General features: G+C 46.4%; 1 protein-coding gene across 1 annotated transcript in view; it reads right to left on the reverse strand.

The window, feature by feature from the left end:
* The window catches only part of EIF2S2 (eukaryotic translation initiation factor 2 subunit beta), a 238,439-nt gene that overhangs the window by 11,461 nt on the left and 202,913 nt on the right, over window positions 1-24,065 (reverse strand). The window contains exon 8 of the mRNA XM_069652149.1: window positions 6,214-6,299. Within this exon, the coding sequence (XP_069508250.1) occupies window positions 6,214-6,299 (86 nt within the window). The remainder of the gene's footprint in view (window positions 1-6,213; window positions 6,300-24,065) is intronic.

Here is a 24,065-nt window from a genome sequence, read left to right on the forward strand (position 1 = left end):
ATTGGGATCTAACCCTGTGAATATTTTTGCGACAATAGGGATCTAGCCCAGTGAATTGGACACTTTGGGATTTAACCCATTTATTATTTTTCTCTTTTCAGGTAGTATATTGGCCAGGAATTGGAGTGTGCGCCTCACCCCTCTTTTTTATAGGTAGAGGGCAGTCATTGGCTGGGGGCAGTATGCCCCAGAGCTCAGTGATTGGTTGTTACGAGAAAGACAGTTCAGAAATGAAACAAACTGATTTTCTCTTTTACCGAGGATTCCCGGCCTGACAGTGAACACCCATGAGCATGTGAATCCATGCCAGACCCCATGCTGGAGAAAGACATCTTTTCAAACATACTACAGGAGGAGTGTTCTTGGGCCACAAGCTGGAGATCTCCAGAGTTCCAAAACAAACCTGGAATAGCTACAGACGCGCAGCAGATGCCCTGAAGGGAGCTAGTCAGCCCACAAGATGGGCCCAAGTAGCTTGCAAAGGCTCCAGAGTGCAGGATCACTACATAGGGGTCTGGACTTGTTGGTCCAACTAGCCCACGGGTTGAAACACAATTGAGGGTCTTCAGGAGACTGGTAGAGTGAAAAGGCATCCCCGAGACTTGGCTGGAGGCAATGCTGGAAGTCTTGAACAGCCATCCACAGATCTTCAGTCTGGCTGCAACTCTTCATAGTATTCTTGGTTTCAATGACGATCTGAAGAACCTTTTATCCTAGATTTGAGCCAGGGTTGACTGGCGCTCCAATGGAAAGCAACGGAAACATTCAAACTGCTAAGGGTTGTCCAATCATGGCCAGCTTCTAGCCCTACAACAGACCCACCCCACCGGGAAGTGTCTGGATTAAGACCAGGAAGCCCCAGCCACCAAATGCACATGCAGTCACGTTGCTTGGGAAAGCTGAGGTTTTACCTGGGCAATTTCTTTCCCTGTATGCCATCTCCTGACCTAGGATGGCCAAAGGAGGGTAGGGCAAGCTATCTGGTATGGCCATTTGGAGAATATAGTACACGCGTGAAAAACTAAAACCGGTACAAAAATATCCACTGCCAACTGCCCGTCTTGGGACACATTGTAATAACACTTACCTAAAAGGATAAGAGGATACCCCTGCCACACTTCAAGGTAAGGGTGCAGGTTAGGTAAGATTGTATGCAGTACCCTGTGGGAGACTGCACCAGCCTTGTCCTCTTGGCAATAGTTAAACCCAACCTTTGGTATAAGCATGTACTACACCAGTTGGTAGAGTGACTGAGCAGCCAGGCTTATCTCAAGAAGGGTCAAAGTGAGCTGTAGGTTTGCAACAGTGTTCCACAGTGACAAGTATTCAAATAAACACTAGGGTTCTTGATTAAATAACCATGTATTAATTTAATAGTCAGTTGAATAAGCCTTCCTTAGAAGGGAGCAAATATGTAACAAAAATACACTTCAATAAATATGCACTCAGTTTCAATAAATCAGTAGATACCCATTTGTGATGGCACACAGACTTCTTACACCCTGAGGTGTCTTAAATAACTAAGACACTGGATATGGATATATCATTGGTACATTTAGAGCAATACCAAGTTGTGTCAAAAGGAAAAGGGATAAACAATGGTTATTAAGTTTCTCAAACAGGTAAGCACTTTTGACCCCTCCATGCCCCCAATGCAAAGTAGATGACCCTTTCCCAGCTACACAAGTATAAAATGTGTGACTTTTAGGAGGGACGGATCAAGACACAAAGTCAGAAATTAGAAGAGTCTATCAGGGAGCCAGGACAGCCAATGTCTACTGAGCAAAGTCTAGGACAGCTGAGGTTTTTCTTGCAGGTAAGTAAAACGTCTTGTACAATGTGTTAGGCAAGGTTTGTATGCAGTACCCTCTGGGAACACTACAAACAACTAGGACTACAGATCTAGGCAACCCAACCTTTGGTATAAGCTTCTACTACAGTTTTGGTAGCATGTTGAGCAGCCCGGCTTATCTCAAGAGGGGAAATGTGAGCTGTAGTGGAGTTACAAAGATTCACAGGTATTCAAACAAATACATTAATTGTTTATGCAAGGAACCTTGAGTATCAGTCAGTTATAAGGCCTTCTTCAGAAGGGAGCAATAGAAGAGTAACACAAATCTACTTCAATACTGAACACTGAGTTTCTGAATCAGACCAGGCCCTTTTGGGATTGCCCACAGACAACCTACACCCACAGGTGACTTCAGTAACAAGGGTGCTGGGGACATTAATACCTTACTGTTGGCATTCAGAGTACTCTTTAAAAGTTGGTAAAAGGCAAAGATTTTTAGAACACAAGAGATCACAAATATTCTTAAGCAGTGCAGATACTTTGAGTTCACTAGAAGAGTCATTCAATTCAATAGGCTAAGCCAAAGTCAATGGGCAAAAGTCTTGGACAGGATAAAGCACTTCCGGTAAGTAATGGAAAAGTCTTTGCACAAGTTCTTAGGAGTCTTTGATGAAAAGAAGAATCAAATGTTGGGACACAAGCTGATTAGACTTGTGAGTTGTGGAAGTTACAAGCACTTCTACAGTAATATGCAAGTTCCCTTAGACTTGTTTTACAGTACCTTAGTAAAGAAGAAAAGATGCAGCTGATGAATCTGTTCCTGTGCAGCTCTGCAGATCTCACTGTTCCTGGGCCTAAGTCGTGGGGACAAGAGGGAGGACGTTGGGCGACTCCTGCACTGTCAAAACTGCCACCCGTTAAACTTTACTTTCAGTGGCGGTTTCGCGTTTCAGCTCCTTGTGGTAAAGCAAATGGCAATAAGTGCTGTTCCTGGCTGTCAAGGTGGACTTTCCTCACATCGGAGGTCCCGGACTCGACTGAGGGGGGTCAGGCTTGGTCAGTCCTACTTCGTGGGAGTCCGGAGTATCTTTCAAAACATCTAGGCCAGCTTACAAGCAACACACAATCTGGTGTCCCGCTCCCCGGCTCTACCGTTTCCTGCAGCAACTCCGAGGGAATTCAACCAGCTCCGAGATGGGTGTCCAGGTGGCTTACTTGGGTGTTGATTGGTCCCACCAACTCAGGGAGAAGTCGTCCTTGCAGGGGCTTCTCGGTCGATGCAAACTTGGCGATTCGGACCCGCAGCAGGGCTTCACCAGGCAAACCAGAGTTGCAGCAGCCGTCCTCTTCAAGCTCTTCTTCGGTTCCTTCATCCAGTGGTCGACTGCCTTCATAACAGCCTAGCAGTCACTGACCCAGCAGGGTGGATGTCCTTGCCGGACAGTCAGCCAATCACCACTGAGTGCATTTGAGTCTCCCAGGCAACTAAGCACAGTGTTTGGGGCACCTCTCTCACTTCCTGCCTACCCCAGACACTCTGGAGCCAGAGGCAGGTTTAACTCCTGAATCCTGCCAAAGGCAAATGAACAAAGACCAAACCTGGTTTGGCACGCAGAGAAAAACTCTAGAAGGACCTGTCCACAAAGACATGATGAAAAACAAAGACCGGGGCCATTTTAGCAACGATGGCTAGACGCCATTTTGAAAAAGATGGCTCCTGCGTTTAACGTTACCGGGGTCCGCGAACGGTCGCGGTAAATGTCAATCTTGGTAGTTCAATAGTTCAAGGCTAAACCACTGCCACCAGCCAATTGAGGAAAGGGTAACAAAAAATGTTACATGAGTATTTAGACACAGGGGTTACTAAGTAACCCATTTAGCACTCTATTGTAAGATAGGGTGTGCTGGGTCTAGCAAGTACAATCCCAATTTCACTTTACTGCTCTGGGAAACAGTAGTTTATCCCAGAGAAGGTGTTTAAACCTGGGGAAATCTGAAAGACCTCCCTGTGCCACTGCACTGAAGGTGCTGTGGGACAATTGTATTAGACTCCATAACCAAAAGAAACCGGTAAAAATCACAAAAATATGAGTGGGAAAAAGGGTGACACTCCAGGTTAAAAAAATTAAAGTCCTCAAAATCAGGCAAAGTTGCTAGGGGTCTCCAAGGTGGAGGGAATTGGCACATTTTTGAGAATTCTCCCCAACACAATGTTAGAGAGTTTTTGTTAAAAAATAAAACTACTGTTGGGCCACAAGCTGGGAGGCTTGTGATGGGCAAAGCTGCAAGCAACTCTGCAAGAGGTAACAACGGCAAGTCTCAGAGCTAGCAAGTTCCACAGCAAGAAGTAAGTACCCCTTAGTTTAAAGTACCTTAGGTCTGAAGAAATTGGTTCCACGTGGCTTCTGTTCCTGTGCTAGTATGGCAGATCCTGTTGTTCCTGGGCCTCAGTCATGGGGACAAGAGGGAGGACGCCTGTGATGCTGGTAAAATAGTTCTGCAGTTGGAGCGCTCGCTGCTGCGATCTGAGCGTGATCTGCGGGTCGCAGGTTCAAATCCCTGCAAGGCCTAACTCAGCCTTTCATCCTTCCGAGGTCAATAAATGAGTACCAATTTCGGTTGGGTGATATTGTATGTAGATATGTGCTCTGTAAAACGCTTTGGATTAAGGCGCTATATAAATAACACATTACCATTAAAAAGATTTGAAGGTCGGCCGCAGCAATGGACAAACTTCAGATCAGCTGCACTTCGCGGTTTCAGCTTCTCACAAATAGCACTACCGCGTTATTCGGATACCCTGAGGGCTTTCTTTGCTTCTGGGGTCCAGCACTCTGAGGTGGCTGAGGCTTGGTTAGTCCTGCTTCGAGGGAGTCTTTAAGATCTTCCTGGAGCCCGGGTCATTTTTTAAAACTATGCACTTGATTCTGGGGTCCCTCTCCCTGGCACTTGGTTCCTGCAGTGGCAATGGAAGTACAGCCAGCAGAGAGGATTTCCAGATGAGTTTGTCTTGGGGTCGATTGGACCGACCAACCCAAGGGGAGAAGTCATCCTTTGCAGGGCTTCTCTAGTCGAGGCGAATTCTGAGCTTCAGCAGTGCAAACCAACGGTCCAGGAGTTGCAGCAATCATCTCTTCCAAGTTCTTCTTCGGATTCCTTCGTCCAGTGGTAGACTGCCTGCTGTCTACAATCCCTTGCCTTTTATGCAGGTTTCTCCCATTCATTTGCAGCCTTAAAATCAGTGTCCTCGAAGGACAGCCAGCCAATCACCTTTGGGTGCATTCCTGTTAACCAAGGCGACTAAGCACAGCGAGTTTCAGGAACCTCCCTCGCTTCCTCCCCTGCCAGACATGCTGGAGCCAGAGGCGTTTTTCACCAGTGAATCCTGCCAAAGACAAAACAAACCAAGGGACCAAAACTAGTTTGGCGTAGCGTAAATCTCAAGGACCTTTCCAACAATTGGCGATTTAAAAAAAAAAAAAAAAAAAAAAAAAGTGCCACTTTGACAAAATGGGCACCCATGGGTGTCTCACTGCGGCTGCAATTGCAGCTCGTGGTAGAAACACTCAATGGTAGTAAAAAGTAAAGCACTGCCACCAGCCATTATTTGTAGAAAGTGTAACTAAAATGTTACATGAGAAACTAGACAAAGGGGATACTAAGTAACCCCCCCCCAGCACCCTATTGTAAGATAGTGTGTGCTGGGTCTATAAAGTTACAAATGTCAGTAAAGTCAATTTCACTTCGCTGCTCTTGGAAACAGTGTAACAAAGAGAAGGTATTTAAACGTTTGGGAAATCTGAAAGACTTCCCTGTACCACTGCACTGAAGGTGCTGTGTGTCGCAACGTAAAAAAAGATGACTATGGAGTTTGTCAGACTCCAAAACCAAAAGAAACTGGATTCAAATGAATGAAAAATACATGAGTGGGAAAAAGGCCACATCCTCTCCAGGATAAAAAATTTAAGTCCTAAAGTCCATCAAAAGCGCTGGGGTTCTCTAAGGTGGAGGGGAATTAGCACATTTCTGAGAATTCTCCTCAACAGTGCAGCTTAAAAAACCCAGACTTCAAATAAGGAAGATCGGTTCAGCCTCCACTGGTAGCCTTAGGGACAGACCAGTGCCCCCAAAACAGAGGAGCTAAGCAAAGGAAGGAAAGCAAAAAGGCTTTACACCCCTTAAAAAGTCAGGAGAGGGACAATAGCAAAACGTTGGGCGTTTCATGCATGTAAATGGAGGCAAAACTGCTAAAAGAAATCTTTCGCAACAAAGACTGCAGGTTATTCAAAGCATGCAAATGTGACTAGGGGCAGTAAAATAGGTTCAATCCAAAGAATCATGCCCTCAGGTTAAGTCTCGATCGTTGGGAGAGTTTTTCAAAGAAAAGAGCAAAGAACACCACAAAAATAAGGCTCACTTACTGATGTATCGTCTCAGGACATTTTCAATCTGCTTTTGTTGGAACCGCCCTTTGATTACGAGTTGGTTGTTACCATCAATTGAGCCACTAAGGAGGAATAAATTAACAATTGAGACTATAATAATGGTAAAAGGTGCTACAAATGACAATTACAATAAAGTAAGTTGCGAAATGCCTAATTTCACCAGCATTCAAACACAACTACTAAAAAAAGGCCAATACAAGTCACTCTTTCTTGCAAGTTTTAAATTGGTTGTCAGACTTGATCTCAAGCTCACGTCAGAGTCACTCAAAAAAATGTAGTTTAAACAGAATACGTGGAAACTTTTAGAATGTCATAATGTGGATATATCTAGTTAACTACATCAGCAGACTAAACTATTTGTATACTGAGCACTTAACCATTTAGCAAAGGTCTGTTGCTCATCAAGTTACATGTACGCTTTCATGGTCTCAATTAAAACCAAAAATTACTGCAGGCGCATAGCCAGAAATGTACTCCTTTGTATGTGGTCCTTTGAATGCAGTTGGGCTTTGATCAGAAGCACTATATAAAATGTCAAGCATCACTTACTCCTGGGTAATGTTACAGTAGTTTTGTGGGCGTTGCTAGGCATTTGAGGTTTAAAAGCTGTTATGTAAATCTTTAGGCACCCTTTTTGCCGGCATAGGCAGGGCAGTTTACGAAGGGGGCGGAGGGTGGTTGAAGAGTGCACACCTTCGCCGGCTGCCAGTGCAGCTTCAGTTCAAAATACTTTTTAGGTTGCATTATTGGCTAGAGAGTAAGGCAAATGGAACAGAAGATCTTAGTCAGCATAGTAGCAGTTTCAAGCAGGAGAGAATATATTCAGCCAAGTAGCAGGGTCGAACAGAGGGCTGTCCCCAACTTGAGGTCTGAAATTCTGACGGTTTGTCAGGATACTCTAATATTCATGAGAAATGTGCAAACCGTTCGAAATGTATGATGCACATTTCCTCACGAATATTAATGTTGGATATCCTCAAAACCCATCAGTATACCAGAACTCGAGGCCTCGAGTTAAACAACAATGTTCTAAACCACGAATGGATTGTAAACTAAAAAAAAACAGAAAGGGGAACCATTCTGCAAGTGGCCGATAAACAGAGGTGGGAGAAGATCTAGATAAAATGTGTGGCAAAGCAAAGTATAAAGGGAAAGCAGAAGAGACTTGGGTAAGATTTCCATAGAAATGATAAATCTTCCTGACCTGCGTCAACCTAAGAAATGTTTGCTTGACTTGTGGATAATCTTTCACTATACCTCAGAGAGTGGGAACTTTTTCCACACACCGAATCTTTAACGCATTTTGTGGGTGTTATTTTTAAGACTCCCCATAGTTTTTATTTTAATCTCATCCTCTGACAACCAGGTATATACACACCTTTGTATTGTTGCAGGGTTGCTCTTGGGGCTCCCCTTAACTTTCTCTGGCTAACCTTGTGGAAAGTACAGTTCAAGGGTAGAAAGGATCTTTGGATCCCTTTTACATTTTGTTAGGTGACACCAGTATCCCCACCTTATGTGGAGTGCTGGGGACATTAAAGAACAAAGGGGATTGTTAAGCAAGAATGTATGCAGTACGCTATGGGTGCACTACAACAACCTTGACCTCCTGGCAATAGGGACCCAACCTTTGGTATAAGTGAAATACACATTTTGGTAGTGTGTCTGAGCAGCCAGGCTTATCTCAAGAGGGGTCAATGTGAGCAGTTATGTGACAAATTTACAGTATCAGTTAGTCAAACAAACGCAATAGGCCAAAATGACTGCATCAAAAATTACCGACCCCACCAAAAGACCTAAAACATACCACAAAAAGTTTGTACTACAAAAGTTGGAACTTTTTTTTGGTATTGGGTCTTTTGGTGGGGTTGGTTAAAAAAATAAACACAAAGGCTGCAGGGGTGTCCCCGCAACACCCTGCTCATTATACTCTACAGTATAGTGAGCAGGGATTGCGGGGGGACACTCCTGCAGCTCACCCGATCAAAAGTTAAAAATTAAAAAGAAAAGGATACTGCAGCGCCGGTTCCAGATCATGGAAGTGAAAGGGAACCGGTGTCGCTGGGACACATCGCATTGGAAGAAGAGTTAAGTAGGGGGGTTGGGGGTGTGCGTTTGCAGTTTGTTAGGGAGAATGCTCAGAAATCTACTAATTCCCTCTACCTTAGAGACCCCCAAGCAACTTTGCTGGATTTTGAGTACTTGATTTTATCCTGAGAGGGAGAGACCCTTTTACCCACTCTCTCGTATTATGTGATTTTGTACACCGTTTCTTTTGGTTGTGGAGCCGGACAAACTCCATAGGCATCTTTTGCCTTGTGTCACACAACACATTCAGTGCAGTGACACAGGGAAGTCTTTCACATTTCCCAAAGATTTAAATACCTTCTCTGGGATAAACTGTTTCCCAGAGCATTAAAGTGAAATTGAATTTACTTTCACGTGCAATTTTCTAGACCCAGCACACGACATGCATTACTTATCGTAAAAGCATTTGATGGTTGCAACTGCTTAGATTCACATGCTGTGCATATGGTCCGACATTCAGTGGAAACTGCGGAGTATTGCATCTTGTCTTTCGAGAATCGGAAGGGGACGTTGACATGGGTGTGCCTGTAACACTATCCCTATGTGACGTTTAGTGTACCCAAAATCCCTCACGCGTCGAGGTCCATCCGATTGTATTTTTTCGGCCAAGAGGGAGCCTTGTGACTATTGTGAGTACAGAAAAGAGAGAAAGTGGTAAGACGTCTATGTTCCTTCCATCCGAGCGGGGAGGAAGGGTGGGCGCATGTGAATCTAAGCAGAAACAACCATCAGAAATGCTTTTGCGTTAAGTAATGCAGGTCTTCTGATGTGTGTTAATCTTAGAATCACATGCTGTGCATAGACTAGCGAGCAGGAGTTGGGTTGTGAGAAGGAACAGTAGTGAAAAGATGTCTTCGTACTGCCTGTCCCACCTGAGAATCAGACCTAGAATGAGTGTCTAGGCAATAGCGTTTTGTAAAGGTGTGTACAGAACTCCAGGTTGCCGCTTTGCAAATAGATTCAAGGGTAACATTTGCAATGAATGCTAGTAACGCCCCAGTGCCTCGAGTGGAAAGTGTTCTCGGGTTGAAGGGCAGCTCTCTCTTAGCAAGAGAGTGTAGCAGAGTGTAATGCATTTGACAATCCATCTAGAGATAGGGGATTTGGAGACTGCGTCTCCTCTTTCTGCCGCCACCGAAACAAAAAACGAATTCGTTTTTCTGAGTGGTCGAGTTCTTTCCATGTAGAACATGACAGCTCTGCGTACATCCGGTGTGTGCAGGGTTCTTTCCCCCAGGCTTGAAGGATTTTGAAAGAAAGTTGGTAGTTCCATTGACTGGTTCACATGGAACTTTGAAATGAATTTAGGCGCAAATCTAGGGTGAGTGCGCAGAACCACCTTGTCTTTGTGAACTGTTACGAAGGGATCTAGGATCGAGAGCGCTTGTAGTTCACTTACCCTCCTGATGGAGGTAATAGCTATTAAAAAAGCAGTCTTAAGGGTGAGGTCTTAATTGCCCTGTGCATGGGCTCGAAGGGAGCCCCCATAAGCCTAGTCAACACCACGTTTGGGTCCCATCCGGGAGCCGGGTTAGAAATGGGAGGATGAATTCTTTTCACTCCCTCCATGAAAGCTTTAATAACTGGTATCTTCCACCATGACACTTTCAGCCTACATCACAACAGAAAGTGCAGCCAAGTGCACCTTTATGGAGTTGAAGACCAGGCCTGAGTCAAATAAATTAGTTCGGTATAACACAATGTGTGTGTGAGAGCGGTTAATCGGGTTAATGCTCTTTGAGTTGCACCAGATGACAAACCGTTTCCATTTACTGGAATAGCAGCATCTGGTGTTCGGCTTTCTGGCTTCCCTGAGAATGTCCATACATCTCTGAGGGAGTTGCAGATGTCCAAATTGTATGCCCTCAGGAGCCAGGCCGCTAAATTCAATGTCTGCGGGCATGGGTGAAGCGTCTCCCCTCTATCTTGCGACATGTTGTATGGGCAAGGCAGTTTGACTGGAGGAGATGGGGACATCTCCATCAGATGAGAACCAGGGTTGGCAGGCCCACATGGGGGCCACCAGTATCACCGTGATTGTTTCCTGGTGCATCTTGTGCACAATCTTGTTGAGAAGGGGAGTGGAGGGGGGAGGGTGAAGCATAGACAAAGCTCCATGACCAGATTATCCACAGTCCATTCCCCTTGAAGCAGTTCTGGGGGTACCTGGAGGTGTAATCTTGGCATTGAGCGTTCTCCAGAGTTGTGAACAGATCGAACACTGCAAAGCTCCATTCTGCAAAAACGTTGGAGACAATGTCTTCATGTAATCGCCATTCGTACTCCCTGGGTAACGGAAAGTCTCTGCGGAGTACGTCTGCCAGAAGATTAAGTTCCCCTGGAACATGTTGTGATAGTAGGAACATGTTGCGTTTGAGAAACCACTTCCATATGTTCTGGGAAAGTTTGGACAGCCCTGGAGAATGAGTGCCTCCTTGTTTGTTCAGACAGTACATGGCCGTAGTGCTGTCTGAGGATCAGGATCGTCATCCCTGCAGTTGTGTCTTGAGAGCTTTTAGTGCTTTGAACATTGCCAACAGTTCCATGTGGTTGGAAGCTACATCCGACGACCAAGCTCTGTGTGCCATTTGTTGAAGCAGGTGAGCTCCCCACCCTGTAAGAGACGAGTCTGTGGTTACAGTGGCTTCCACTGCAGGGGTGGTAAAGGATTTCCCTTTCAAGAGGTTTTTCCTTGACCACCACTGCAGCGAGAGCATGAGGGGCGGCGAGACTACTAGATCGTCCCACTGTCCGCTGGCCTGACACCACTGGCTGTTGAGCCACTCTTGCATTGGGCGCACGCATGAGGAACCAAGTAGATACAGGACACAACATTCCTAGCAGTCGCATAGCCTTGCGTACAGTCACCTCTTGACTGGCTACATATTGAGCCATTTGAAACATGTTTTGAACCCTCTCGGAGGGGAAGAAGAGGCCATCCTTTGTCCGAATTAGAGCCCCTAGGAACTGTTTGACATGACTAGGGTCTAGACTGGATATCTTCATTGATAGAGAATCCCAGACTGAATAAAAGATCCATTGTCTTTTGGGTATTTGACAGACATGATTCGTAAGAGTCCCCTGGTGTGAGCCAGTCGAGTTAAGGATAGAGCGGAATGGATTGCATGCACAGATGTGCTGCTGCCACCGCTAATACTTTTGCAAATCCCCTTGGTGCAGATGCTATGCCGAAGGGTAGTACTTTGAACTGATAACGCTTGTCTTGCATCATAAATTAGGTATTTTCTATGCGCTGGCAACATTGAAATATGAAAGTATGCATCTTTCATGTCCAGTGTTGCCATGTAATTCCCCTGTGTTAGCAGTGGGATTAGTGTGGCTTTACAAACTTGTTAGCTGGGCGCAGATCTAGAACAGGGCACATGCTTAGATTCTTTTTGAATACAAGAAAGTACACTGAATAAATACCGTCCTCTTTCAGTCCCCGAAAGACTAGATGCAATAACTCTGCCGTTACCACCGGATATCGGACCATATGCACAGCATGTGATAAGCAGATTAACAAGCATCAGAAATACCCTTTTACCTGTGCCAGAGGTACGATTTCTATGGCTCATTTCTCCTGTAGAGTTTCTACTCCTTGCAGAAGAATGCGAAGATGGTCTGGTGTCAGTCTTGCTCGAGGAGGTCTGAATGTTGGGGACTGGTAGAACTCTATACAGTACCTGTGGGCCACGGTCTTTAGCACCCACTGGTCTGTAGTCATCTCCCATGCCTGAAGAAACTATGTTAGCCGGCCCCGACCGGGTAAGCATGGGAGGGGAGGGGAACCGAATCTTCGGGTCATTTTGAGCCTGAGGAGCCTCTAGGGGTAGAGATCCGGCCTCTTCCTTTGCCACAGGGGACCGGGGCATACAGGGGGGGTGTATCTACTATTTCCTTGTGTAGAATTACAATAGTTTCCTGATGAGTATTGTTGGTGAGGGAAGCGTTGGCCACGAAAATGCAGTTTGGACCAAGAACCTCTTCTTGTAGAGGGTCTTTGTGTGATCTGGTCCTGCGTTTAAGGCAACATGCTCCTCTTTTGCGGTTTCCAGGGCCTCATCTACCGCTTTCCCAAACAAGTTGGATTCTTCCATTGGTTTATTAGAGAGGCTTGCATCTCTGGCTTAAATCCAGAGTTCTGCCGCCAAGCATGTCTTTTTAGGAGTGTGCCCTAAACCAGGGACCGACCAGCCGTTTCTGCGGAATCCAAAGTATTCTTAAGAAAGCTCTGGTTTACCTGTCTGCCTTCAGATATAGTGGAGAGGAGAAGAGTACGTAGGGGTTCGGGAACCTCCGTTATGCCTTCCTGTAGTGAAGCCCACTGGGCATCGGCGTAGCTGGCCAACAAGGTATTGTTGGCAATGCGAGTTGCGAACGCGGCCGCAACCGTGATTCTTTTTCCCAGGCTGTAAAGTAGTTTACCTTCGTTATCACGGGGTGACTCGCCAGTTGACAAAGGGACCCCTGCCCACTTTCGTGTAGTAGTCACCACCAGGGAATCTGGGGTGGAATGATACAAAGAGGGCCTGATGGAGAGGGACACAAGTTTCTATTCGCGGGTTCACACCTCTTGTAAGAGCATGTGTCGATAAGGATGGAGCCAAGCGTTTCATTTAAGGAAGGGAATGGTCTGGCTGGCCGGGGGTTTTTCATTAAGGATATCTTCCACGAAGTCAGCTTCGGGGACCGCCTCATCCATAGCAATCTTAAAATGATCAGCTGCTTTACATAACATTAGGTTAAAAGTCAATTGGTCATCCACTGGCGCTGGTTGTTGCCTAATGGGAGTTGACTGGCGAGTGTCCAGGGACAGGACATCAGGGTCTTGATCTGTGGACTGTCATGGTCGGGAGTCATCCCTATCTGGGCTTTCTTCCCAGCCTTCTATGGGCTCATGCAGGTCCTCTGGAGTGATGAATTCTTCATCCCGGGTATCAGCATGAATGTTATCCTCTGTTAAATCTTAATTATATATATCCTCTTCTAAAGAGGGGTCAAAAAGTCTTCGAAACTTAGCGTTGGGGTCCATAGGGCTCTCATCCCTTGGCCTCCTTGGTGTTGGTTGTTCCGAACAGGAAACAAACCTGTACAGCCTTTCCATGCAGTTAAATTTCTCTGGTCCAAACCGAGGACCTAGAGTGGTCTAGTTGGAAAAATGTCTTGATCGTGTTCATCCGTTGAAAAACGTCGAGAATAGTCCTTCGCCCTCAGAGAACTCCTCCTGGGGCACCGTCAGAGGTGAGTCGTCTGTGCTTCTTTCGACTTATGGGTGGGTTCTGGTAGCCCCTTCACCCACTTAGGCTATCTTTGGACTTGGACGGATCCCTGGGTCTCGGCATATCCTGGGCCTGCCGCTTCTGAGAATCGGCAGAGACAATCCTGGCTAAGCTGCCGGTGACGTCCTCCGCGGTGGGGAAGCACGTAGCTTCAGCCTGCGAGGGAGTCTTTTTCGCCGGTGTTGGGGCCTTGTCCTAAATGGAGGCCTTCTTCGGCGGTGCCGGGGCCTTGCCTTCTGCGACCGCCTTTTTCGGCAGAACCGGTACCCTATCGTCACCAGACACCTTCTTGCGATGAGTCTTTCGGCCGAACCCGAAATTGGGGGAAGCGCCCTTTGTTTTTCATTGCCCAGTCGCAAGGCGCAATTGCGGCTGCGTGAAGTGCTGCCGAACCTGACTGTCAGCGGGCGCTGCTGGGGCTTCCGGTGTACCCGTTGGCGCTGAAGTCTTCTTTGACCTGGCCAAAGACTGACCTGGGGTTGTGTGCTTTGTGCTGTGTACATATTAGTCTATATCGCCTGGGTGTGTGGCTTCCTCATAGCAGTGCCTAAGCTGTGCCTATCGGGGCCGGGGACAGACGATGCGGAACGCGAGCGTTCGGTCAAAAGGTCAACAACCTCTGGTTTGGAGGTATGCTTGTCTCACTCGCCGTCACATTCGGTGGCTGCAGCAGTGGGAGAAAATTTGGCCATCAACATACCGTAGGCCACCCACCGCTTGACTCTACGCTCCTTTAATGTCTTAGGACGAAGAAGCTTACAAGCCGTTCATCCTTCCTCCTTGTAATCGAGCGGTAAGCACCGGTTACACCGTCTGTGCCTGTCTTTCCAAGAAAATTTGCTCCTACAATTAGGGCAAAACCTAAATTGAGTCCTCCCCATAGCTGAGGATGTTTAGAGTGACGAAGACCGAAAGGGAAAGAGGAAGGAAAGGGAAAGGCATTCTCAATCTGTATAGAAATGTCCACCCAGACACCCCACTCTCCTTACTGTATAGGCCGCCGAAAGGCCCGGCCACAGGGTCGGCAGCGCAGACTGGATCACCGTCCGTCTAATTCAGCGGAGGTCTGTAACAGCCGTCGAAACAAGGGACGGATAGGGTGATATGGATTTATATAATTATTCAACCAAGGGTTGATGGGACAATAAGCAGTCTTTGACAAGCTCTGCATCAAGGCCACCAGTATGCTGGAAGGAAAAAAAATATCTGAGGGACCTCGACACGAGGGATTTTGGGTACACTACACGTCACATAGGGATAGTGTTACAGGCACGCCCATGTCGACGTCTCCTTTCGATTCTCGAAAGACAAGATGCAATAGCCTTCGGTTACTACTGGATGTTGGACCATATGCACAGCGTGCGATTCTAAGCAGATTAACAAACACCAGAAACTATCTTACAATAGGGTGCTGGTGGAGTTACCTAGTATCCTCTTTGTCTAGCTTCTCATTTAACATTTCAACTCTCAAATCTTGCTGGGTTTAATATTGTAATCTGTTGGACACCTGTGTCTCAAATCTAACTGTTTAGTACAATACCCATTGACCTGCTAGGCGTAGGCGCCTCTCCCACTATACAGGACGCTCATATTAGACTGACCAACTTGCATCTAGAGATCTAGAGAGCATTACTGTAGAGTGAGACAGGAATCATTGGCTGATTATAAAGGAGTGATACTCTGATTAGGGGCTCACCCCTCATAAAATGAGACAGTGATTCTCAGTTACACCTATTAGGCCAACCCTGTAGTTACTAGCTTAACCTTCCCCATCATAGCTAGCTAGACAGAGCACTAACCTGTAGCGGACATTTCTCTACACCCAACACTACACCACAAGACAGCGGACCAAAATGAAAAACTTTTTTTTTAAAACTACCTCAAATGGCAAGCAAACCATCGCAGAGGGAAAGAAAAGAAAGGACAAACACTAACAGCAACAAATACAACTGCGAAACACACTCGACAGACAGGAACGAAAAACGAACCAACGCTGAGAGAAGCGACAAATCCCTCTACTTCACTCCATACCTCGCAAACAACCTGTCACCAGAAAAAGCCAACCAAACGCTACAATCACCAACAGCAGACAACCAAACACGACCACGCAGAAAGACGGACGATGCTAGAAATAAAAACATAAGACGCAATACTGCACATCACCAAAACAAGACAAACTTCCAATTCGATGCCCATAATTCTAGGACGAAGAACCGGATGAAAACAAAAACCCAAGACAGAATCTAGAAGAACCCAAGACAGAATCTAGAAGAGCTCTTAGACAACACAGACGCACCTGTACCAACACCTCAACTGGAGGTTGATAACACTGATAAGAGGATGACCCCAAGAATAAAGCCCAAACCAAACTGAACCTCTAAACGCCACTGCAATCTAATAAATGCAACATCCATGTCAAAACACTGATAGATCTTTAACCTACTCTATGACAACGAATACTATTCATCACAGAAACATGTTATGTTATTTTGCATTTATATAGCACCTTATGTACCATTGGTATGGTCTGAAGGCGCTGGTAGGTTGAACGCCCTTGGGAACCGGAGTTCAAGTCAGTAGAGAGTCGAGAGTTAAAGGGTGCTTGTGAGCACTGGATGTGTGCAGCTGGTGTGGCCTTCGTGTAATAGCTGCTTCCTAGCGGTAGGTGTGGTGGTTGAGAGATCAGGAGTATGTGTCCATTCTGGCAGGAATTATCCAGACCGAATGTGGCTGCGTTAGGCCCGAGAAGAACGCCTGGCTGGGGTGTGTGTAACCAGCAGTGTTTACTTGGAGTGATGGGGAGAATGCGGCAGATGTTGGTATGAGAACAGTTATACCGAATGGTGTCATAGTATCTGTGTTCTAGTTGAATGGTGGTGTAAAGAAGAGTAAGCATGGTAATAGGATATGATGGGTTACATGCTCTTTCAAACGTTCCATGCACTCTGAACCATTCCATGTATGTCACTCAATTCCACGCACTCCAATCGGCCCACGCATTCTACTCCGTATTCAGCTGCTCTGCGTAGTCATCCGCTCTACGTATTCATCTGATCCACGCACTCCAATACGATCCACGCAGGCTCAACATAATCATCCGTTCTAGGCATTCTTTCGATCTAGGCACTCATCTGCTCTATATGCGCTCCACACACTCCATCCGCTCCACACACCCCATCCGCTCCACACACCCCATCCGCTCCGTTCATTCATCATGCATTTCGCCCATTTCATTAATTTAAATCTCGTTACGGTTTTCGTACGATTTATTCTCATTATCCACTTCACTGCTTTGATCTACTTTACTCGTTCTAATCTGTCTTTTTTTTATATTATTGTTATTAGATGTCAATTTCTGGCTGGATGACAACTACAAAATCACACTCCAAAGCTGTCTCCCAACCAATTTCAAATCCCTTCAATAAACAGAAAAAAAAAGGAGGCCTCGCAATATCATTCAAAGGACACCTGAAAATAAAAACAGACAACCCTCTCATGAACTTTGATACTATGGTCATACACCTATCAGCGAACCCAAAAACCAACATCACATTCATCCTGGTGTACAGACCGACATACGATGCAACCTTCGTCGATAACTTCATAGAAGCTATCGCCAACAACGCCATCAACCACGAACATCTAATCATCCAGGGGGACTTCAACATCTGGTTTGAAGAAAGTCACGCCAACTCCCAAAACTCACTGATTGGACAATTTACAACCATGAAACTACAACAGCTGGTCAAAGGGGCAACACACTCGGCAGGACACCCTTGACGCAATCTTTGCCAAGGGAAAACCTATCACCACGGCACCACCGATACAACTACTGTGGAGCGACCATTTTATTATCCCATTCGTGATCAGACTACCAACTCAAGTCTGCATCCAGCCCCCCCAAGCTCACAACCACCACAAAAAGAAACTGGTAAAGCATCAAAGCAAGCAACCTATTCGAACAACTGGAGATGACGAAACCCTCAACTATAGAACTAGTGCTGGCTGACCTTGACGGGAAAGCGGAGCTACTACACAAATGTGGCCTGGTCATGCCCCCGGGCCCGACCTCAAAAATCGTTCAGTGCTCAATTTCCTCCCCAGCCCTCCCACCTCCCCTGATTGGCCAGCTCACTGGCCATAAGCGACCCTCCCAAGGCAGCCCTCTGCCGGGCAGCCCCTGCGGCTAAGGGCCCCAAGGCCAAAGGAGGCTGCTACGCTGGTGGCTCCAAGATGTGTCCACAGGGGAAGCTAGTGAAGCCAGCAGTCAGACACCAACAAAAACGAATTGTGGCATGGGTGAGTAGAGCAATTACTCTACTCCAGAAAACCCCTGCCACTCTATCTTACCTTCCAATACCACAGACTGCCATAGACTCACACCAGGCATACTTAGAAAGATTTGTGACCACCAGACTGAACCCATTCATGACAGGATTGTAGATGTTGACTTGCATTACATACTAACATACTTGTCAAGGTCAACAAGCGCTGCACTTAAATGAAACTTGAATGTAAGCATGTGCCACACCTAGATAGAATTTTGAACATTAGCCTGTGTAGCATCTAGATAGGATTGTGAAGGTCAGCAAATGCTACACTTAGATAAAACTGTGAATGTTAGCATGTTAAATGTCAGGTAACCCACTAACCTAGAATCTAGAAAATATGCCATAATAGCGTTAATGTTGAATTTAGAGGGTATTCCAAACATCAATGAGTGTGCCCTAATAGCGTACTGTGTTAATGTTGAATCTACAAAGTGTGCCCTATTAGCATCACAGTGTTCAAATTGAACCTAAAAAAAGTGCCCCCCAATAGCGTCACTGTTTAAAGTTGAACTTAGAAATATGCCCTAATAGCGTCACTGTATTAGAGCTGAATTTAGAAGGTATTGCCAACATCATTGAGTGTGCCTGGTCGCATACACTTTACTGATTACAACATCACACTACTACGCTTACTCTCTCCTATACACCATCATTCAACTAGAACACAGCAGTACTACGACACATTCAGTAAAGCTGTTCTCATACTAACATGACTCAAACTACCCATCATCTTAATAAAACACAGCTAGCTAGCACATACCGGCTAGCTTAGGCGTCTCCTCAGGCCTTACGCAGCCAAAACTCAGTCTGGATGTCCACCCTCCAGACTGAACACTTTCAACTGATCTAAGCATCACACCTACAGCTATCAGGCAACAACCAAACCAGTTGCACACATACCTGGTGCACCCACGCACTTTACGACTCTCTCTCTCAACTGACTTGAACTGCGGTTCCCTAGGGCGTTCAACCTACCAGCGCCTTGAGATCATACCAATGATACATAAGGCACTATACAAATAAATGCAAAACATACAATTGAAAATATTGTCAATGTACAATCGGAAAGAAAAAAAAAAAACTTGTTCCAGAAACAAATCCATGCATACAAGAAGGAAATACAAAAAGGCAAAGCCAAGGCATTATGATGACACAATCAATGCCACCAACACAAAAAGAAATGTTCACCATAATTAAAGAAATGAGAAACCCACCAGGCTGCGACAACACTTCAACTCCCTCAGAGAAACTTTGCAACGACCTGGCAGACCACTTCAAGAACAAAATCAATGACATCCGACAAATCATACAAAAACAGACAAACCATAACTTTCAACCAACTGGACCCAACAGAACCACAGCACAAACTCCCAAACTATCCTGAAATATCAGCACAGGCATTAGTCTTGGTAAAACACAGCAAGAAAGCAGGATCACCCATTCTGCCCCCCTGACATCTACAAATCAATCCTCGCACAAGGAACGCCATCAGAATATTACAGAAACCTCCTAAATCTTTCACTAGCAACAGGATCTGTACCCAAGAGCCTTCAAATCAGCATATATCAATACGCTTCTAAAAAAACAAGTGGTGACGTAGAAGACCTCTCCAACTACAGGCCGATTTCAAACATTCCCTACACAGCAAAACTCCTTGAAACCTACGTAGATAAATAAACCCAAGAACATGTAGAAAAACACCACCTGCTAGACCAAGCACCAGTCGGTTTCAGACCCGGAACAGAAACAGCACTACTATCCATCTGGGACAACCTAAAAACAAATGCGGACTCCGACAAAACATCAGCCGTGATTCTGCTCGACCTCTCCGCAGCCTTAGACATAGTTAGCCATGACACCCTAACCAAAAGACTAGAAGACAGGCATAACGAACATGGCACGGCTCTGGATCAAATCATTCCTAGCAGACAGAACAGAAACCGTATGAATAAAACCCTTCAGATCCACCCCACGAGTTAACGACTGGAGTACCACAAGGGTCCCCACTATTGCTACTGTACTTAATCTACCAGACTCGGTAATCAGAATCTTCAAAAAATACAAAATTACTTGCTACAACTTCGCAGATGACTCAAATCTACAAAATCGAAGACACTCAAGCCGATCCCTCAACCCTAATCGAGTGTCTAAAAGAAGTCTTTAACTGGATGAACAACAACTTGAAAATCAACCCAGGAAAAACAGAAATCATGATTATATCCAAAAACCAAGAGAACAACTACATTCCACGACCAACGCAAATTGGAACCGCATAAACACCATCTAAGGTAGTAAAAGATTTAGTAGCCCTGATGGACAACACCCTAAAACTTAGAACCACAAATAAATGCAATCAAGAAATGAGTCTTCCTCCTCTACATGGCAAGAAGAATCCTACCTTTCCTCTCCTTCACCCACAAAACACTTGCAATCATCGCCCTCATATCAAGAACCGACTATGCAAACAGCCTCTATCTCAGGATACCAGAATTCCTCCTGAAGAAACTACAACAGATCCAAAATACAGCAGCCAGACTGCTCCTCAAACTATCCAGAAGAGACCACACTACCCCAGCCCTAGAAACAATGCACTGGCTCCCAGTCAAACATTGCATCACATTCAAAACAATGTGCATAATACACAGTGCAATCAGCGGACAAGGAGACGAATTCCTACAAAAGAAAATCTACAAGCCAACTAGACTCAGATCAAGCAACGAAATCCACCTGGAACAAAAACCATACCTTAAAAATAAACTAGGGGGCTCCTTCTCCCACTTATCCGCAAAAACCTGGAACATCCCAAAAGAAATAAACATCTAAGACCACCTACAATTCAGAAAATTACTAAAAACCTGTCTCTTCAACATCACAGATACAAACTGAAAAACCGAAACAACCGAACAGCAAACAAAGAAAAGGATGACAAATTTTAGGATGACACTAACACCCAGAACAGACTAGAGAAACTACTATTACAACAAGAGATAATGGTAAATCGAATAGGACACCGGCGACACACATGACAGAAATCAGCATCCCTAGCCAACTCCAGCCAACAACCTCACCCGCTGCATAACTGCTACCAGGTATACTTGTACAAAGCGGTGTGAATGTTAGTACTTGCCACACTTGAACCAAGTTGTGGACATTGGGATGTGCATTGCTGGATGGAGTTATGAATGAAGGCAGGTGCCACCCCTGGAAGCAATTGCAAGCGTTGGCATGTGCCACGTTTCGAAGGGGCCGACGGTGATAACCTGCATGAGCAACTGAATAAGATGAATGCCTACCAGCTGCCACATATGGATGGAGTAGCCTGGGCTAGCCAATGCCACGCACCGACATGATTGGGAATACTCCCTGGGCCAGATTTGAAGGGATGCACAAACTCCTGTCTGCCCCGCACAGACAGATGTCACGGAGGTGGCTGAAGACTAACTTGGCCAAGGTTAGGAATGTGAACGGATGCCATGTGTGAAAGGGACTGTTAGTATCGGACGACCCCAGATCAGGACGGAGACACATATGCTCCTGCACCCCATCTGGAGAGCCTTTTAGGCTGTCCCAATGTTTAAATACCTTCTCTGGGATCAACTACTGTTTCCCAGAGAAAGTAAAGTGAAATTGACTTTACTAGTCTTTTCAAATACCTAGACCCAGCACACCCCATCTTACAATAGAGTGCTGGAGGGGTTATTTAGTATCCCCTATGTCTAGAAACTCATGTAGCAGTAAAATGGTACCCTTTCCTCTCAAAATTGGCTGGTGGCAGTGGTTTTACAACTAACTACCATGATTTTTCCGGACCACGAACACTGGTAGCGTTAAATCATGGGAGACATGTTTTTCAAGATGGCGTTTGAGCCCCCTTTGTTTAAACGGGTCCGGTCTTTTTTCACCATTTCTTTTTGGAAAGGACCTTCTAGACTTTCTCTGCGCGCCAAACCACCAGGTTTGGTCCCTTTGTTCCTACGCCTCTGGCAGGCTTCAGGACTGAAGACCGCCTCTGGCGCCAGAGTGTCTGGGGTGGACAGGAAGTGAGGGAGGTGTCCGAAACTCCCTGTGCTTAGTTTACTAGGAGAACCACTGTGATGCTGGAAATGCATCGGAGGGACAGGGCCTCCGTATCCTTGTCCTTTACTGCTTTTTATCGTGTGTTCTGTCGTGTTTTCCGCACAGGAGTTCATGTGGGACTCCTGGCGGCGCAGCTCAATTTTGGTTTGGTGAACGGACCCGTGGGATACCCTTATGGCACCCATGGGCGGGGGTAAAACCCTGTGCCCCTAGTGTATGTTTTTGGGCACCTGTGCGTGGCCCGCAGGGTAGGGTAGGGGCTGGTGGCAGCTCCATGCTGAGTTCTACAGGTGTGCGGAGTATCCTCCATTTTGGGATACCCTGGCCCTGCCAATGGAATCAGTCGATTCCTAATGGAAAACAAGATGGCCCCGGTGGCCTCTTGCTTTCTATTACCCATTACCTTGTTTTCCCAAAGTCCTGGGAAGCCCTGACTCTGTTCCTTCCCCCTGACTGGCTGTTGGGTGGAAATGCCATATATGGTGGTGTTGTGAAGGCCCGGCCAGACTAGCTGGAGCCTTCCCGGTGATGTATGTTGTGGGTACCTCCTGTGGGTGGGACCTGGGTGCATAGAGAGTGTGACGAATATGCATTCTGTGTTGGGGATGTCTAGTATCTGGTGGTTGACACAATGACTGAGACAACCCTGCCCGAAACCGGTATGAATGCAGCTTGGAGTGTTGAATGGCTCGGTACTTGTCCCAATACACAACTTGTTGCGAGTGTCTGGAGAGAAGTGAATGGCCTGAATACCTCGTGTGCCCGATTGGCTGCCTGCCTGCATGAATGCCCGTAGTCGTGATTGGATGCTTGAGTGACCCAGCGGAATGAATCGGAGAGCAACAGTATATCTGGGGACCTCTCACTGCTAGGAATCGTGTTCAGAAGCTGAAGTCCACTACAACGAGTAACTGGAGTAACTGACGCTTGACCTTGAAACCTTGCTGGATGAGAAGAATTGCTGTTGCTCTCCTTCGCAATCTGAAAGCTGCTGTGTTCAAGGACTGACCCAGAGAGGACCTGGTAAGGCGCCCTCCTCCCGATCTACGAGGGACCATCGTGCACAGCTGACCTTTGCCAACGCTCCCTGGTAGACAGACAGACAGGCTGCCAACCCGATACGGGGACTGCTGCGGAACTCCAAGGAGAAGCACTCGGACTGTTGTCCGCCACTGTCGCTGACCGGAGCCGCCGTGCTCCCGTTTGCCTAAGAACTTCCATTGATCTGACGGTCTCGTCTGAATCGTCACCCGCTTGTCTCCCGCTGGAGAAGGCCTGACCGTCGACGCGCCGAGGAGTATCCACCGGTGGGTTTCCCGCCACCCAAAGACCTCAGAGACGCCGACGATTCGACGCCCTTGCTGGGCCACAGTCCATCTCTTTGCAGTCCAGAACTATCGTCACTGAGGTGCCCCGCACGCCTCTTCCTTGCAGGACGCCAACGCTCCGTCGTCGACGAGCACCGCTAGGAACGAAGCTGCCACTTCTCTGCCGTAGTTCACCCTGTTCACCGTCGGATGTTCGACGACCCGTGACTCCTGCCTTAAAGGGAGGGCACTCAAGAAGGGCCGTCGATTCCCCGACACCTCTCGACGATCCGTGGCTCCCGCCTGAAAGGGAGGCACTCAAGAAGGATTGGTCGGCGCATCGTCAGAGAACTCTACTCCACCAGGTACATTGGGGGGAGTAAAACCTTAATAGGAAGAAGTAAAACTATCGAACATTATATGGAGTGGGCTTGTGCTGTATATCTTTATTTACAGGTTGCCCAGGTTGGGGGGGGGGGGGGAGTGGATCTCCACACAGAACTGTGCCTAGTGGTAGGGGTGAGCATTCTGCCTATTGTTTCAACCATCTTGCGTTCCTTCCTAGCTCTATAGCTGGTTTCCTCGTTATTAATCTGTGTGACATTTTAACCGTACAGTTGATGCACTTTAATGAGATTTGATAACATTAGTTGTACCACTTTAGAATTGTATATATTTATCATTGACTTCCGAGTACAAAGTGCTTATTGTGATCGTGTACATACCTTTGATTATTATATAAA

This window comes from Ambystoma mexicanum, chromosome 3p (assembly GCF_040938575.1).
Source record: "Ambystoma mexicanum isolate Mex_15411 chromosome 3p, UKY_AmexF1_1, whole genome shotgun sequence".
NCBI lineage: Eukaryota > Metazoa > Chordata > Amphibia > Caudata > Ambystomatidae > Ambystoma > Ambystoma mexicanum.